Raw genomic sequence first — 15181 nt, 5'->3', positions numbered from 1 at the left:
AGGCTGTTTCTAGAAATGTATATTTGCCATCCACCTATATTTTTCCATGAGCATGGCAAGTGGGAGTCACATCCCAAGAAAGAAAGGGAGCTGATATCTAAGGAGAGTTAATGCTGCTTTGAAGATGAAGAGTGGAGTTGGTTTTGGCTGTGTGCAGTGGCAATTAACTCCTCCTGCATGTATTTTCTAAGGCTCACTCATTATAATTGTTAATTTTACTTTTAAAATTCTGTTTTCACAGAAGGATATGAGCCTGGCTGAAAGAGTTAGCAGCAGGCCTATAAGCTGGGTGAGGAGGAAGAGGGTCTCTGGGGTTGGACTGGAGCAGGGCTGGGTTGGTGGAGGGGAGCGCTTCAGAGGGGTGGCACACACTGCAGTGACAGTCCCTCCCAGGGCTGGTTGAGGCACCTCACTGGTGACGGGTTTGAAAGCACGTGGCTACGTCATGGGAAGCCAGTCTTTTCAATGCAAACTTCAACTCCTCCTCCTCCCTCTAATGCCTGTAACTCACAGCCGAGGCTGGGCAAGGAATCCGGAGGGGAGATTTTCCTCATGCTCACGGTGGCTGGAGACTGGAAGAAAGAGTGTAAGGAAGGAGAACGGAGATTTGTGGCGCTTTCTACCTACTACGAGACTGAAAAGGGGAGGGGGCACCTACATTACATCTTCTCTTCGTGATTGGGAACTGCAGGTTCAGTAAGATCCTACGGAGCTCTGGTGATTGCTTATTTAAAAAAAGAAAGAAAAAAAAAAAATTGACCGCGGGAGAAGGAAGGCTCCGTCTTTGGCAGCCAGACCCATCTCGGAGGTGGTATTGGTGTGTGTGTGTGTGGTGGTGTTCTGCTTTTTTTCTTTCTTTCTTTCTTTTTTTGTTTCTTTCTTTCTTTTTCTTTTTCTTCTTTCTTTTTTCTTTCTTTTTTTTTTTTTTCTTCTCTCCTAGGGGCTACACAATGGCAGTCTTATCTCGCTAAGATGAATCCGGCTTGCCTTCTGCAGATCCGCCCATCCTCAGTTCCATTGAGTAAAAGGCTATGATTTTCTCTTTAGGGATCTTTTGTGCATTACTGTTCTCCCTGGTTAGTTCTGGTCTCGGTTGGGATTTCTTTGCTTTTTTTGGTTTGGCTTCATGTGAAAACGGATTTTTTTCTCTTCAACCCTTTGGTCATGATCCAGTGGTGATCAAGAGGGGATAAATCATTCACCCTGGCCGAGAAAAAACAATCGGTGAGAAGTCGCAAAGAAAAATACCACGTGAGGGGAAAAAACTGGGAGAAGATACGGAATATTAACGTTTTTCCTATGGTAAAACCGGTGCCCCTCTTCAGGAGAACTGATTTCAAGTTATTATTATGCAACCACAAGGGCCTCTTCTTTCTCAGGGTGTCTAAGCTGCTGGGTTGCTTTTCGCCCAAATCAATGTGGTTTCTTTGGAACATTTTCAGCAAAGGAACGCATATGCTGCAGTGTCTTTGTGGCAAGAGTCTTAAGAAAAACAAGAACCCAACTGGTAAGCAAAGCATGCATAATATTCTGTTTTTCCTGGTAATACCGTGTCTGTTGCTCACGGAGCTAGGTCTGCAGTTTTGCTATGCAGGAGGCCGGGGAACATGCAAGGAACCCGGACAGTGTTGCATACAGAGGTGTTGCATGAATAAACAAGTAGCCACCTCTGGATGTTAGTCCTCCCGATCCGAAAACCGTGATCAACAGCTCTTAGCTGTGACACAATCCATCATTAGGAGGGAGGAGGAAACTTTTTATACCCCCACCCCCACTAAGTGGATTTGGTTTCCCATGTCTGGTAGAATATTGAAGGGCTATGATTTATGTCTGTGCCAGGAGAAAGAGCCGAGAGCTCGCCTTACTTCTGCATAGCTTGAGACTTTCTGATTAGCTTGCACAATATTCGCCACCCATCACCTTTAGCAAAGTAAAAGCGCCCCCTCCCTCACTGCCTGACTCCTCCGTCAGCCCCCGCCTCCCTCCCCCGTCTAGCTCTGGGTGCTATTAACTCATTCCCTAGTCTGCCTCTGACACATTCAGCCTGAGAACACTGAACACTGGAGCAGGGCTTGTGCTTGGGGGAACCAGGACCCAGAGGACAAGCCCAATCCCTCTAGTATATGCCATTTAAGTCCCTTCCCCCTTTAAAAAAACGGCGTGGACACTGTGTTTGTGGGTCTCACACAATGTGTGTGGGATGATCATAGGGTCCCTGCCACACGCCTTCGGCGATCATGCGCCCCATTCCAAAGGGCTCTAACCAGGGAAACTTGCAGTATATTACATAAGAAATGCAAATGCAGGTGATTCCGGGAGCCAGGTCCCAAGGGTTTACTTCTCAGTGTCTATCTAGTCTGAGGCGTTTGGGAGCAGCCAAGTGGGCGAGCAACCCTCAGGTAGCCAGACCGGAGGGCTGCCTGGTGGTGGCAGCTCTGGCAAAGGAGGCTGGTGCAGCCTTTTCTCAAATCATTCTTGTTGTCAGCCAGGAGTGTGCAGCATTCCCGGCTTGGATAAGGTGGGAAAGGACCTGGATCTGTTTTTGTGTCTGGAGTTGTGCTGGGGAGGGAGGGGGCGGGGGACCCGCTGTCCTGCAGTGACAGGAGGCTGCTGAAGCTAGCTAGCACTGCGGTGCACTAGATCATAGCGCTCCGCGGCCGCCCTGACACCTGGAGCTCACAGCCGGCCTCGCTGGCATCCAGAACTCCCACGGCTGGGCAGCAAGTGGCTGCTCTCTCCCAGCCTCTGAACCTAGCAAACGTAGCATACATAGCCTGGATGACGCGCTTGGAGGGGGTTGTGGCTCATGGCTGCAGGGAGAACAGAGGAGCGTGGGTGGGCGGGGATAGAGGCAGCGGGTGTGGAGGTCGGACGCTTTGCGGCCACCACTTCTGCAGCAAAAGGCAAGGTGCCTGAGAGTTGTTAAGAATGTCCAAAGGACAGATGTTTCTGTGCTCAGGCTAAGGGAAGTTGCCCCTAGCTGGGACGCTTACTGGATTGTGGAGCTTCTGGGAGGAGTTATCTATTGGCTTTCAAGAGGGCTCCCTGCTGCAGTGGAATTATTGCCTCTGTCCTACAGCCCTAGTCCTTCTGCTCACTCCCTGTCTAACCAGCCTCCTTCACTGTCTCCTGTCCTTTTTACCCTTCTGTTCTTTACTACTCTGCGTTTAGCAACTCTGAAATGTTCCCATCCTGAGATTTGTCCAAGGGGGTGGCACACTGCTCACCTTGCCACCGCATCACTGACTCAGTCTCTAGGTGCACACCCAGCTCTTGACATCCAGCCTGACATTAAGGATTCCTGGTTCAGACAATACCCACCTACGTCTGCAGCATGGCCCGGACATGAACTAGCTGTCTGCAGGACTTCCCAAAGTGGGACAGGCCAAAGGCTGCAGTCACAAGGGAGGGCCGACTACTACTTCACACAGTAAAAAGAGTGGCCCTTTGAAGCCTTCCTGTGCTCTGTGAAAAGATTTAGCTCTCTTCTGAGAAAGGAACACAGTAAGAAGTCTTTCTTTTTTGAGACCTGACCATTTGTCTAGGCCCTGAAGTCCGCTCTTCCATAACATCGGTGAGTGGGAAATAACTCAGTCAGAGAAACATTAAGTTTGTTCCTTTATGTTATTATTGTAAGCGATTTTACAGAAAATGTTCTCCACCCTTACTCAGTTATCTTTTTATTAGACTACCCCCTTCCCACCCACTTTCATCCCTCTAGAATAGTTTTCTTTTTCCAAAGTGCTTTGGGTGTTGTTAAACAAATGATATTCATTTTAGGAGCAATTTATTTTGCAGCTAATATGTGCTAATATACTTGAGTGGTGAAGTGGTGGGCTAACCCACAATGTGTCTGACAACATCGCTGACTGTTCAAATAGGATAGTTAAGTCTTAGATTGCCAGAGATTTTAGTCCAAACTGGAAGTCAGAGAATTTAGGAGATCTGAAAAAAAAAAAAAAAAAAGGAGCACTGATGTGTCAGACCGTGTAGCTCACCTTCCAAAGGCCCTTTTAGGCTGGACTCAGACCCGTGCCTGTCTTTCCTCTGAATAGTATACTTGGTGAGGGTTATTCTCTTGCTATTAACATGAACCCTATAATCATTTGCAGCTTTTTGATCTCAAGATAGCAGTACAACCAAGAATTTAATTGGGTAATTAAAATAAAACAAGGACCAAAATCCTCCTAACTGTTAAAAACAAAAAGAACAGATTGACTACCACCTATTATGCTATCCTAAATCTACAAGGAAGACAATTAACTAGTTTGAAGCTAAAAGGCTTGACAGAATACCACCAAACACTAGGGAATTTGGTATTAAGCATCCCTTACTATTTCAGAGTAAATTTTTAGGTTGTTTTTGCTTTCTTTGCAAGTTTTGAAATAATTTACTATTTTCAGTTTTTGAAATCATCAACAAGTTTGGGGAGTTGGGCTAAAGGTTCCAAAGACTTTTAGAACATGTTGGGGTAAACAGAAGAAGATAATAGAGGCATGGATTTAGAGTGAAATTTATTCATCAACTCAGAAGTTACTAATCAACTTCACAGTGTTACTTTGTTCTGTAGTTATGTTAAGTGATATCCTAGAAAGAACATGCAGCATGCATTTGGGCTACATATTTTTTTTTTAAGTAAACTACAATAGCTTAAAATTTTTGGATGTAAATTGAATCTACTAATTTCATGACAATACTTAGTATTACACAGTACAGTAATTATCAGAGAACACATTTGGATTAATACACGTGCTCAAATGTCCTACTTTTAGCAGAGCTAAAGCTGTGCATTTAGAAGAAATGTTACCTGCTGTAGCTTTTGCTGTATGAGTCATACAAGGTGACTATATTTTAGGCAAATCATTAAATAGGAATATACTAAGTACAAGGTGTTTATTTTTGCCTGGAGGAGACTTGGTATGTTTTTTTGAACCAGTATAATAGTTTAGAATGACCAGTGTATATATCATGCTGGTTTAGGAAATAAACTAGGTCACTGCTCTTAAAGCAAAGAGTGATAAGGTAATAAATATGGTTGATAAGTACAAAAGTTGTATCATTGCTGTTTCTCCAGACTCTTAAAACAAGCAAAATAAGTCAGGGACCTTTTCACATGCTGTACCCAATACACCACACACAAGATCCCCAAGCCTCCTTATCATGCTGAGACTTTGGAAAACTCAGATTTCAGATACATTAATGATTGAGAGTCTTCTTTAGTTCGGGGTCTGTGGTGGGAGGATATATAGGAAGCAGATTACCTATACATAGTTCCACTGAGAACATCCCATAGACTCGTTGCCTTTGGTGTTCCCATTACTGAACCCAGCCTAATCTGCTGAGTAACTTAGCCACAGAACATGCAGAGGTTGATAGCGACCATTAGCACCCATTTCCTACTGTCACTGGTATCTTTAAGCCTCACTATTTATTATTTATTAATTTATTTCTAATTGTTTTAAGTGTCCCAAACACCTAGTATGTTCCGGAAACTAGTTTACATATATATTTTAAAAAGCTACTTGCATATAGGTCTTTCTTTTGAAGTGAGAAAATAGGGAAATAGGGAAGGAAAAATAGTAAGTACCTCTGTCTTATCCTGGGGTTCTGGAGAGCTATGTCAGTCACAAATTGGCAAGACTTGAGCTTCTAAACACCAAGTGTGCAGCAAAAAAAAGTAACAAATTCAGATAGTGTGGCTAGAATGGGAAACAGGTGGAAGGTTCTTCTTGTAACATTTTAAAACTGAGTTGGGTCTGGATTCCATGGAGGAAGTTTTCCTTACTGAGGTAGTAAAATAAGTTACACAGAGCATTGTTACTTCATGAACCAAAGGTGGCATTTTTTAGCTAGGCTTCCAAGTACTGAATTGCTAGAAGAGTGGGTTTTTTTCTTTAGGTTGACAGCCAAGTTAACAAGTATAAAATCAATGCATAATAATATAAACTCGACTTTAATGATGCAGATGATTTTGTTCAAATGATGCATTACTCTTTGAATGTGCTAAAGCTAACTCTATACTGTGCTTTCATTTCCCACAGTGGACATTCCTTTACAGTGTTTGAAACCAGCCTTCTATGTTTTAGCAAGACATACATTGAAAACTTTTTGTGTTTTCATACAAATAGTAACAAGGATAATAAACAATGTTTTCTTTCTCTCCTTTGCACAGTTTGGCATCATGCCTCATTTATACTGACTCATAAGTTTTCTATAAATACTGAGTATTTGTATTAAAAGCAAGCATTTATTCCAAACAGTTTCTTATACCTTAGGGGGAAACAGTTGGGACACTTGAACAGTGCAACAGAAATTCTGTCTCTGTGAAGTTTAAACCAGTTTAAACTCTAGGCATTATACCTAGGGTTGAAAAACAAACAAACTATTGAGCCCAATTTAGCCCTATCCTCAGGATAATGAGGGTCAGAGAGAGATCTACTTGCTTATCCACCTGCTAGTGTTTAGTCTATACATTTTTCCCCTTACACCTTTAGTTTGTGCACCATGCATCAGATCAAGGTGTGAGTTAAACCTGGGCATTGGAGAGCAGGTAATTTTCTGAGGGCTTAATTTCTCAATTTATTTCCTGACATGCAATTGCAGGTTTTTGCTATTCTGTTTTGGAAGGTCACTGAATCTTGATATTTTTTCTTGCGTTATTCTCCAGTTGCTACAAAATAATGCTTCTACTTTCATAAAAAATGTAGAGTGATTAGGGAAGTCAAAAGGAAGAACTAGGACTTTGTAAACACACAGGTCGAAAGGAAGAATAAAGAACACATGTTTACAGAGAACCTGTTTCATAGAAATCACTATGATTAAGCTCATATCATTAAGATGAATAGTGAAAAGGTGATGACTCTAAAAAGCTGACCCACAGTACTGTGTCACTGGCAGTATGATAGTTGGTTAAATTCATTCAGTGTTCACTTCTTTCCTGAATGATGAAAACAACACATAAACATAAGTAGATAAGCAAAAAATGGCATCAGTGGAATCAATGTCTGGCTCTTTGTATACATGGGTGATTTCCCAGAAGTGTTCTGAATCTGAAAAACCTGAGACCTGCAGCTTATTTACACGTGATCCTTCTCTAAAAACCCAAGCCAAGGGTTAATTGCATTCTCTCTGTCAAGCTTGCCCTTAAAATCATGAAGGCTGAAGCCCCACTTCGTGCTCTATGAAGCAGCGCTGGCTTCATTTTATTTTCTGGTGCTTTCTTATTTCCTTTTCTGAAAAAGTTCAGTGATTTGTTCCTCTTTTACTCTTTGGATCTCCTTTCTCTAAGACAATACCCGGGGCCCTCTTTTATTCTCTCTCTCTTTCTCTCTCCTCTCTTTCTTGTCCTTGTTGAGTTGGCAGATGTCTCTAAGGAAGCCTTCTCAGTTCTAGCATTTCGTTCTTTTGAAGTTTAAAAAGCAGTAATTTTCTAACTTCTTGGCTCCATATAATTCCAACCACTAAACTCTTTCACTTCCTTTTCCAAGAGCTACTTTAATTGGGTGGAGGATGCTGGGCCACTGTGCCCATGGGATGAGAGGCTTGGAGTTTGTATGAGGGACAACAAAGTTCGGCAGAAGCGATGGCTTTGAGTGGAGGTCCATGGCTTCTAGAGAACTGTTAACATTCTGTGCAAAACTGTAAGTCTTAAAATCCTGTAGCTCTGATATGTTCACAGCATGGAAACTCTTTGGAGATCCAGCAGAAGCTGGTGAGCAGAACAGGTTGCAAGGGTCGGGTTTCTTCCGGCCAGACCCAGCAGTCAGCAGTCGCATTCCTCTAGGCTTGCGGGGCAGCTACCCTTACTTTCCCTCCTAGGGGCTGTGCTAAGCTGCGCAATGCAGCAGAAGCAGCACGCTAGAGCAGCCATCACTGGGGAAGTTTCTGTTGCCACGGAGATGACCTCTGACCCCGAGAGCATCCCAGGTGGCCTTTTGCGGGTGCTGCGGTTGCTATGGGAACTGCAATGGCCAGGATACTAGCGCTGGAGCAACTTGGGAGCTAGGCCGAGGGGGCAGCCACTCTGCCCTCTTTCTTCTGGTGCAGGGAAAGCGTGGTCATCCTGTGGAGCCCAGGCAGGGAACTTTGGTCCTAGTCCACAAGTGGCTGCCTCTGTCTGCTCCTCTCCCACGCTGCTTTAAAGAGAATGTGCTGCTGAGACCCATAACCAAACATTAGGCGGAGCTAAACATAAGGCAGAGCTCCGGAGTCTGTGGAAGAGGACTAGGAGGGAACAAGAATGCCACAAGAAGACCAGCAGAGTCTACTAACCTAGGCTTCTGGGGGCTTACAGAGACGGAAGCACCAACCAAACCCTGACTCATATGATGGGTAGCTTAGTCTTCATATGGATTCCCTAGCAAGTAGAGCAGAGACTGTCTTTTTAGATCACTTGTCCCTAGTTGGGCTGCCTTGTCTAGCCTCAGTGGAAGAGGATGTGCTTAGTCCTGATGCGACTGGATGTGCCAGTGTGGGTTGGTAAAGGGAGGTTTCCCTTTTCTGAGGAGAAGGGGAGAGGGATAGGGGGAAGAGGGTAAGATGGTGGGACTGAGAGGTGAGAAGGGTGGGGGCTCATTCAGGATGTAAAGTGAATAAATAAATACATTTGAAAAAGAGAAAGAATGTGTTTTAGAGGAAGCTGGGCTGCCTGTTCTTTGTGTGCAAGCCAGTGACTGGGAGTCTTTCTTGGACCCAACTCTGGCCTCAGTCTACCCATTCGCTTCCAGGAATTTGGGTACATTCCTGAAGCTTTCTGTGCTCCAGTTTAGGGTGCAGTCCGAAGGGCTTTGAATGAAATTTCAACCCAGTGCCACAATGCATCATTTTGATTTCTGAAACCTTTACAGTTAGTCCACTCACTTCACCCTTGTTTTCCTTCCCTGTGTCTTTCCTGGTCTATGTTGACTGCATTTAAGTTGTGTTTTAAAACTAATGATTAACAGACGTGGGACCACCTAAGTTCATGAACTGCTTTCTCCTCTTCCTAATGTACCAATTCCTTTCGTTGGGAATACTAGTGACTGTTGTAAAAGCTGGAACAAAACTGTAGGCACAAACACACGCAGTCTCTCAGAGCCAGAGGAATAAACTTCAGAGAGCTTCTCAAGCATTTACTAGAGCTGTGTGTTTGCTGTTGAGTTGGCTTTACAGTTGAGTTATTCCGTTTCTAGATGCCTTTTTGTGGAGGACTGTTGAGCATTTTTTGAAGAATGGATTTATACATGGCTCCCCAAACTCATCTTCTTTTGGGTATTGGAAGGAATCACTTTAAGTTTTAAGAACCTCAGTCATAAGTTTAAAAAGGAGTTTTCTCAGGTCCACTTCCAATTCTGAAATTTATGAAGGCTTTCAGGACCACGGGCTCTTTGTCAAGTGTGTACATTATCCTTCGCCCTCTCTCTCTTTTGCCATGTATTCCACACTGGCCTAAACTCAGCATTCTTTTGCCTCAGCATTCAGAATACTGGCATTAGAGGCAAGTGGGCCACCACATCCAGATCTTTTCTAAATTTAATACAGTTAAAAAGGTTTCCTGTGCCTCAGGTATTGTTGCACGAAGAGCAGGGTGAAGAGTTCTTGCATGAAGAATTTTGAAGTAGACACAAATAATTAGGTTGACTCTGATGGTTCAATACTAACTAGGAGCTGTAGGCAGAGGAGGATAAGCTAAGGATCAACAAAGGATATAGAAGGCTTTGTGGAGGGAACAAAACTGACTTATGATGACTGCTTAGGGGTTAGTCACTAGAGAAAGGCTCAGAGTGGGTTGGTATGGAAAAGTCAACATTATGTTTTAAACTTTGAGCACATGAGAGTAGTGCATACCAAAAACTAAGCTGAGGATAGAAGTTGTCAGTAGGGAGTGGCAAGTAGTGCTGTTAGAAGGTAAAGATGAACAGACTGTGTGTCAATGTGACTCAGATTTACCCTTTAGGCAACCCTTATACCACAGTGTGGAAAACAACTTTGACTCAGGAAAGAATGAAGAAACAGCATAGAAGAGGCACCTAATGTTTTAAGAGATTCTGTGGTCCCAAGGAAGGCTCAGGAGAGAAAGTGGAGTCAGATTGAGAGAAAAAGTAAATTTAGAAAGGAAGCTGAAGGAGTGTAGAATTTTCTGCCTGTAGACTCTAGGCCTTTAGTAATTTGTCATTACATTGTCTTTACTTTGGAATCTGTAAAAGCTGCCTAGACTGCCCTATTGATAATCCAAGGAACTTAAGTAGCAAGTCAAAAACTTTGACAGGTTACTAAGTTAAAATTCAAACACTCTTGGAAATGTTTCTGAGGTTTTTTTTTTTTTTATTCTGAAAATCTCAAGGATAGAAAAATGGCTTATAATGAAGACAAGCCAAAGTGTCTTTTATGGTAATACAGTTCTTTGTTAATAGCATGCGGTTTTGCACATTTGGTCACTATGAGGAGCTAAGTAGTACAACTAAAAGACAGGTTTTCAGTTGGATCATTCCAGACTGGCAGAAAAGGAGAAGGAAGCCCAAACCTTGTTGGATTTATATATGTAGTGCATCTTGTTTTCCAGATGCAAATGAAAGTGCTTGTAATTAAAATGTCTTTCCCCTTCTGTAATATCTTGTTGTCTGAGCAGTTACAGTGGATCACTGAAGTGAGCCATAACCTTTTCTGCAAAGCTGTCTCTTAGATAAAGTATAGCTTGGGAGTATTCACCATCTCCATTCTTCCCACTTCCAATATGCAATATTGAATTGTACTTTAAAAATGCAAAAATGAGAAGGCCTAAAGACCAAACAAAAATAATATTTCTTAATTGTGGGATTAAAATAAAAACAGTCTGAACCTTGTCTTCTTTCATTGTGTTCCTGTTGAACATTAGGTATTATAAATATTAAGCAAAGAAAGGCTGTGTTTGCTGGAAGACCTTACTTTGTTTGCTAATTAAATACTCAGCAGTAATCATTTTGTATTACGGTGTCACTTTCAGTGAAAATTGAAAGCAGTAACCCAATATACTAAAGTGTCCTGTTTTATGATCAATATGGCTCATTTTAAATTTATATTTTTTACATTTTTTAATTAACTTGAAAATGTTTTTTCATTTACAATGGTAAATGAATGAAGTAAAGTTTTTGCACAGCACATATATAATAATGGATATTAAATAGAAGAGAAACTTAAAATTAATTAAATAAAAATATAAAAAATATACATTTTAGAGGGTGCTGTGGGATGTTTTGATAAATATGTATGATAATACAGGAGATGCTTTAAATGAAATGGATGATAAATGTTAGAAATAATTTAAGTATACAGTAAACAATTTAATGTGGGATGTCTTAGCTTATCTTCTATTGCCGTACAATATGAGCCCAAGTAATTTACTAAGGAGAAACTGGCAGTTGATAGCTGTTTGGGGAGGGAGTATCACTCATTTTTTAAGGGTATGGCTACTGGTAGGCTTCTCATGTTCCAGTTGATGGCTCTCCACCTGTGTATATATGGATACTACTAACTGAACTTAGTTGGTTATTAGAAAGATAAAAAGGAGAAATGAAGTTGGGGGAACATGGTGAGGGGAATATAGGATTTAAAAGCAGAAGCTAGAAGATAATACCATATTTTATTAAATAGATATATGAAATTCTCAAAGAATGAAAAAAGTTCAAGCACAAAGAGTTTAAAAAACTAGTCTAGTAAGTGAAAAATATGAGTATATGCTGAAGTAATCTAACTCTAAAGCAAATATCTTTAAGTTTCTACACTGTAGCAGCCTCTTTACAAAGTATGGTGAGCAGTATGTATATAAAAGTCATCAATATTTGCTTGTGGTTTTGTGAATCATTTTGACCTAGAACTAAAATGAACTACCATAATTTCAACCTTTAGAAACCTGAAGATTCTAATGCTTTCTTTTTTGAGATATGATTTAAATTCATTAAATGCACATTATTTACAGCTTAATGCATTTTACAGTTGTGGGTTATAATCATAGCTGATAATCCAACCAGGATTTAGACCATCGCTGATCACTACAGAAAAATTTATCCTTTCTCTTTCAGAGTGTTTTGATTTCTACATCTTTAAGTTGTAGTCAAATATCCTATCACAAATCAGAAACCCTTTATATTTCTTTTTTTTTTAAGATTTATTTATTATGTGTACAGTATTCTGCCTGCATGTATACCTGCGCGCCAGTAGGGGGCACCAGATCTCATTATAGATGGTTGTGAGCCCCATGTGGTTGCTGGGAATTGAATTCAGGACCTTTGGAAGAGCAGCCAGTGCTCTTAACCTCTGAGCCATCTCCTTAGCCCCCCCTTTATATTTCTTAGTTTGTTTTTTTCCAGTAAGTATAATACTTTTTCTGAAACAAAACATAGCCTTTGATCCAAAGAAACTGAATGAGCTCTTCTTTGACAAACACAAGTGATCAAGGCCTGAGAAAATTGATTCTGGTAACCCCAAGTAACTTGTGCAACTGTGGAAAAGATTACATTAATTTTTATAATCATAGAACACATTTACCAGATAATGGGTCAGTGGGAGACAGCAGGTTTTGCTTGTTATAACATTCTTAGCTTTATGGCTGGTGGAAGCTATTAGACTGCTAAAAATACATTCCTAAAGTTTTACAAGTAACCACAAAGGTGTTAGGTCAGATTCAAAGATTGAAAGTAAATGGCTAATAGATTGGCTTTAAGGTAGATAAAGACAACTTTGGCTCCATCTGCAACATTCTCAGTTGTCACAATGACCAATGACAAAAGTTTTAGGGGTTAATTATTCTGCAGGGTCTCTAGCTAAGAGCGAGTTCTTCAGAGAGTAGCAGTTCATGCATTTGAAACTCACCGGTGTCATTGCTCTTATACTGGTAGGTTTGATGGGGTAGTTTTGGTTTTTACTTTGTAAACTGGAACCTTCTAATTGAACAGATTGAAGTTAACATCCATCAGTTGTCAGGAACCACTTGTCAAAGTGTATGGAATTTTAAGGTTATTACAGGTTACAGAGCTGCCTTTGCAAGACAGGGGCACAGAAGTTTATTAGTTAGGAATAATAGGCATTTGGCTGGGCTTCATGTCCTCATCATCTCATGGTGTCCCACATGTTCTTCAGTTCCTTAAAGGCAATGCCCAGTTGCTCAGTATACATTTATGCAAGGTGAATTTGTATAGCAGCCAGGATATATATATGAACCCCCAGGCTTTTAAAAAATTTAATCACTTTACAGCCTGATCCCAGCCACTTCCAGTCCCACACTCGCCTCCATTTCCCTCTCTTTCTTCTCATAGAAGGAGAGGCCCCCCAAAATATCAACCCACCCTAGCACCTCAAGTAGCAACAGGACTAAGTTAATCCCTTCCTATTGAGGCCAGACAAGGCAGCCCAGCTAAGGGAAAGGGATCCAAAGGCAGGCAACAGAAAGCATCTACACCCATTGCTAGGTAACCTACATGATGACCAAGCTGCACATCTGCTACATATGTGTAGGGAGTCTAGGTCCAGCCCATGCATGCTCTTTGGTTGGTGGTTTAGTCTCTGTGAGCTCATGGCCCAGTTTAGTTTACTCTGAAGGTCTTCTTGTGGTATCCTTGACCCCTCAGGTTTCCTCAATATTTTCTCCCTCTCTTCTACAAAACTTTCAAGGTCAGCCTGTTGTTTGGCTGTGGGTCTCTGCATCTGTTTCCACCAGCTGCAGGATGAAACCTCTCAGAAGTCAGTTTTGCTAGACTCCTGTATGCAAGCATAGCAGAGTTTCATTAATAGTGTCATGGATTGGCTCTCTTCCATTCGGTGGGTCTCAAGTTGGGCCAGTTATTGGCTTGCAATCTCTGCTCCTTATTTATCGCTACACTTCTTGTAGGTGAGACAAAATTTGGGTCAAAAAACTGAAGGCTTTTAAAAGGCTTCTTGCAAAGTGCCTATCTTACAAAGGCATTATGTTTATTATCCTGGTCAGGAAACAAATATGTCCTTATATCATTGGCCCTCTGTAGTAGGCTCCTGTCCTGTTACTTGTTTTCTCCTACTTCCAATGTCCATCCCATTTGTCTTTCTAAGTGAAGACTGATCATTTTACCCTGGGTCCTCTTTTCTTGTTTTTCTTCTTTAGGTGTACAGATTTCAGTATGTTTATCCTATCTTATAGGTCTAGTACCATAATATATACTCACTAATAAGTAAGTATATACTGTGTGTGTCTTTCTGCTTCTGGGATAACTCACTCAGGATGATCTTTTCTAGATCCCACCATTTGCCTGAACATTTCATGATTTCCTTGTTTTTAATTGCTGAGGAATATTCTATTGTGTAAAAGCACCACAATTTTTGTATCCATTCCTCAACTGAGGGGCATGTGGGTTGTTTCCAGATTCTGGATATTACAAATGAGGCTGCTACAAACATGGTTAAGCAAATGTCCTTGTTGTATACCTGAGAATATTTAGGATATATGCCTAGGAGTGATATAGCTGCATCTTGAGGTAGCACTGTTCCTAATTGTCTGAGAAAGCACCAGATTGATTTTCAAAGTTGTTGTATGAGTTTACATTCCCATCAGTAATGGAAGAGGGTTCCCTTTTCTCCACATTCTTTCCAGAATGTGCTGTCACTTGAGGTTTTGATCTTAGCTATTCTGATGGGTGTAAGGTGAAATCTCACTGCCATTTTGATTTGTACCTGATGAGGTAAGGATGTTGAGCATTTTTTTCTTTATATATATATATATATATATATATATATATATATATATATATATATTTAATTTACTTATTCTTTATTAATTACACTTTATTCACTTTGTATCCCCCCGTGGTTCCCTCCCTCCTCCCATCCCAACCCTTCCCTTCCTCCTCCCTCTGCATGCATGCCCCTCCCCAAGGCCACTGATAGGGGAGGACTTCTTTTCCTTCCTTCTGATCCTAGTCAATTAGGTCTCATCAGGAGTGGCTGCATTGTCTTCTTCTGTGGCCTGGTAATGCTGCTTACCCCTCAGGGGAAGGTAATTAAAGAGCAGGCCAATCAGTTCATGTCAGAGACAGTCCCTGTTCCTATTGCAATGGAACCCACTTGGATACTGAACTGCCATGAGCTACATCTGTGCGGGGGGGTCTCAGATTATCTCCATGCATAATCCTTGGTTGAACATTTCTTTAAGTGTTTCTCTGCCTTTCGATATTCCTCTATTGAGAATTCTGTTTAGCTC

At 41.4% G+C, this 15181-nt stretch overlaps 1 protein-coding gene across 3 annotated transcripts in view; it reads left to right on the top strand.

The window, feature by feature from the left end:
- The first annotated feature begins 445 nt into the window (after positions 1–445).
- Fgf14 (fibroblast growth factor 14) overlaps positions 446–15181 on the top strand; it is a 696687-nt gene continuing 681951 nt past the window's right edge. The window contains exons 1-2 of one of the 3 annotated variants that reach the window (XM_060391675.1): positions 448–808; positions 1443–1507. In XM_060391675.1, coding sequence (XP_060247658.1) covers positions 1456–1507 — 52 coding nt within the window. In that variant the 5' untranslated portion in view covers positions 448–808; positions 1443–1455. Of the gene's footprint in view, positions 1508–15181 lie in introns of all 3 variants that reach the window. The other 2 variants (XM_060391676.1, XM_060391672.1) reach the window with 2 other exon arrangements.

Source organism: Meriones unguiculatus, chromosome 9 (assembly GCF_030254825.1).
Source record: "Meriones unguiculatus strain TT.TT164.6M chromosome 9, Bangor_MerUng_6.1, whole genome shotgun sequence".
Lineage (NCBI taxonomy): Eukaryota > Metazoa > Chordata > Mammalia > Rodentia > Muridae > Meriones > Meriones unguiculatus.
The sequence above is the reverse complement of the archived record's forward strand: the minus strand, read 5'-3'. Positions and strand labels throughout refer to the sequence as shown.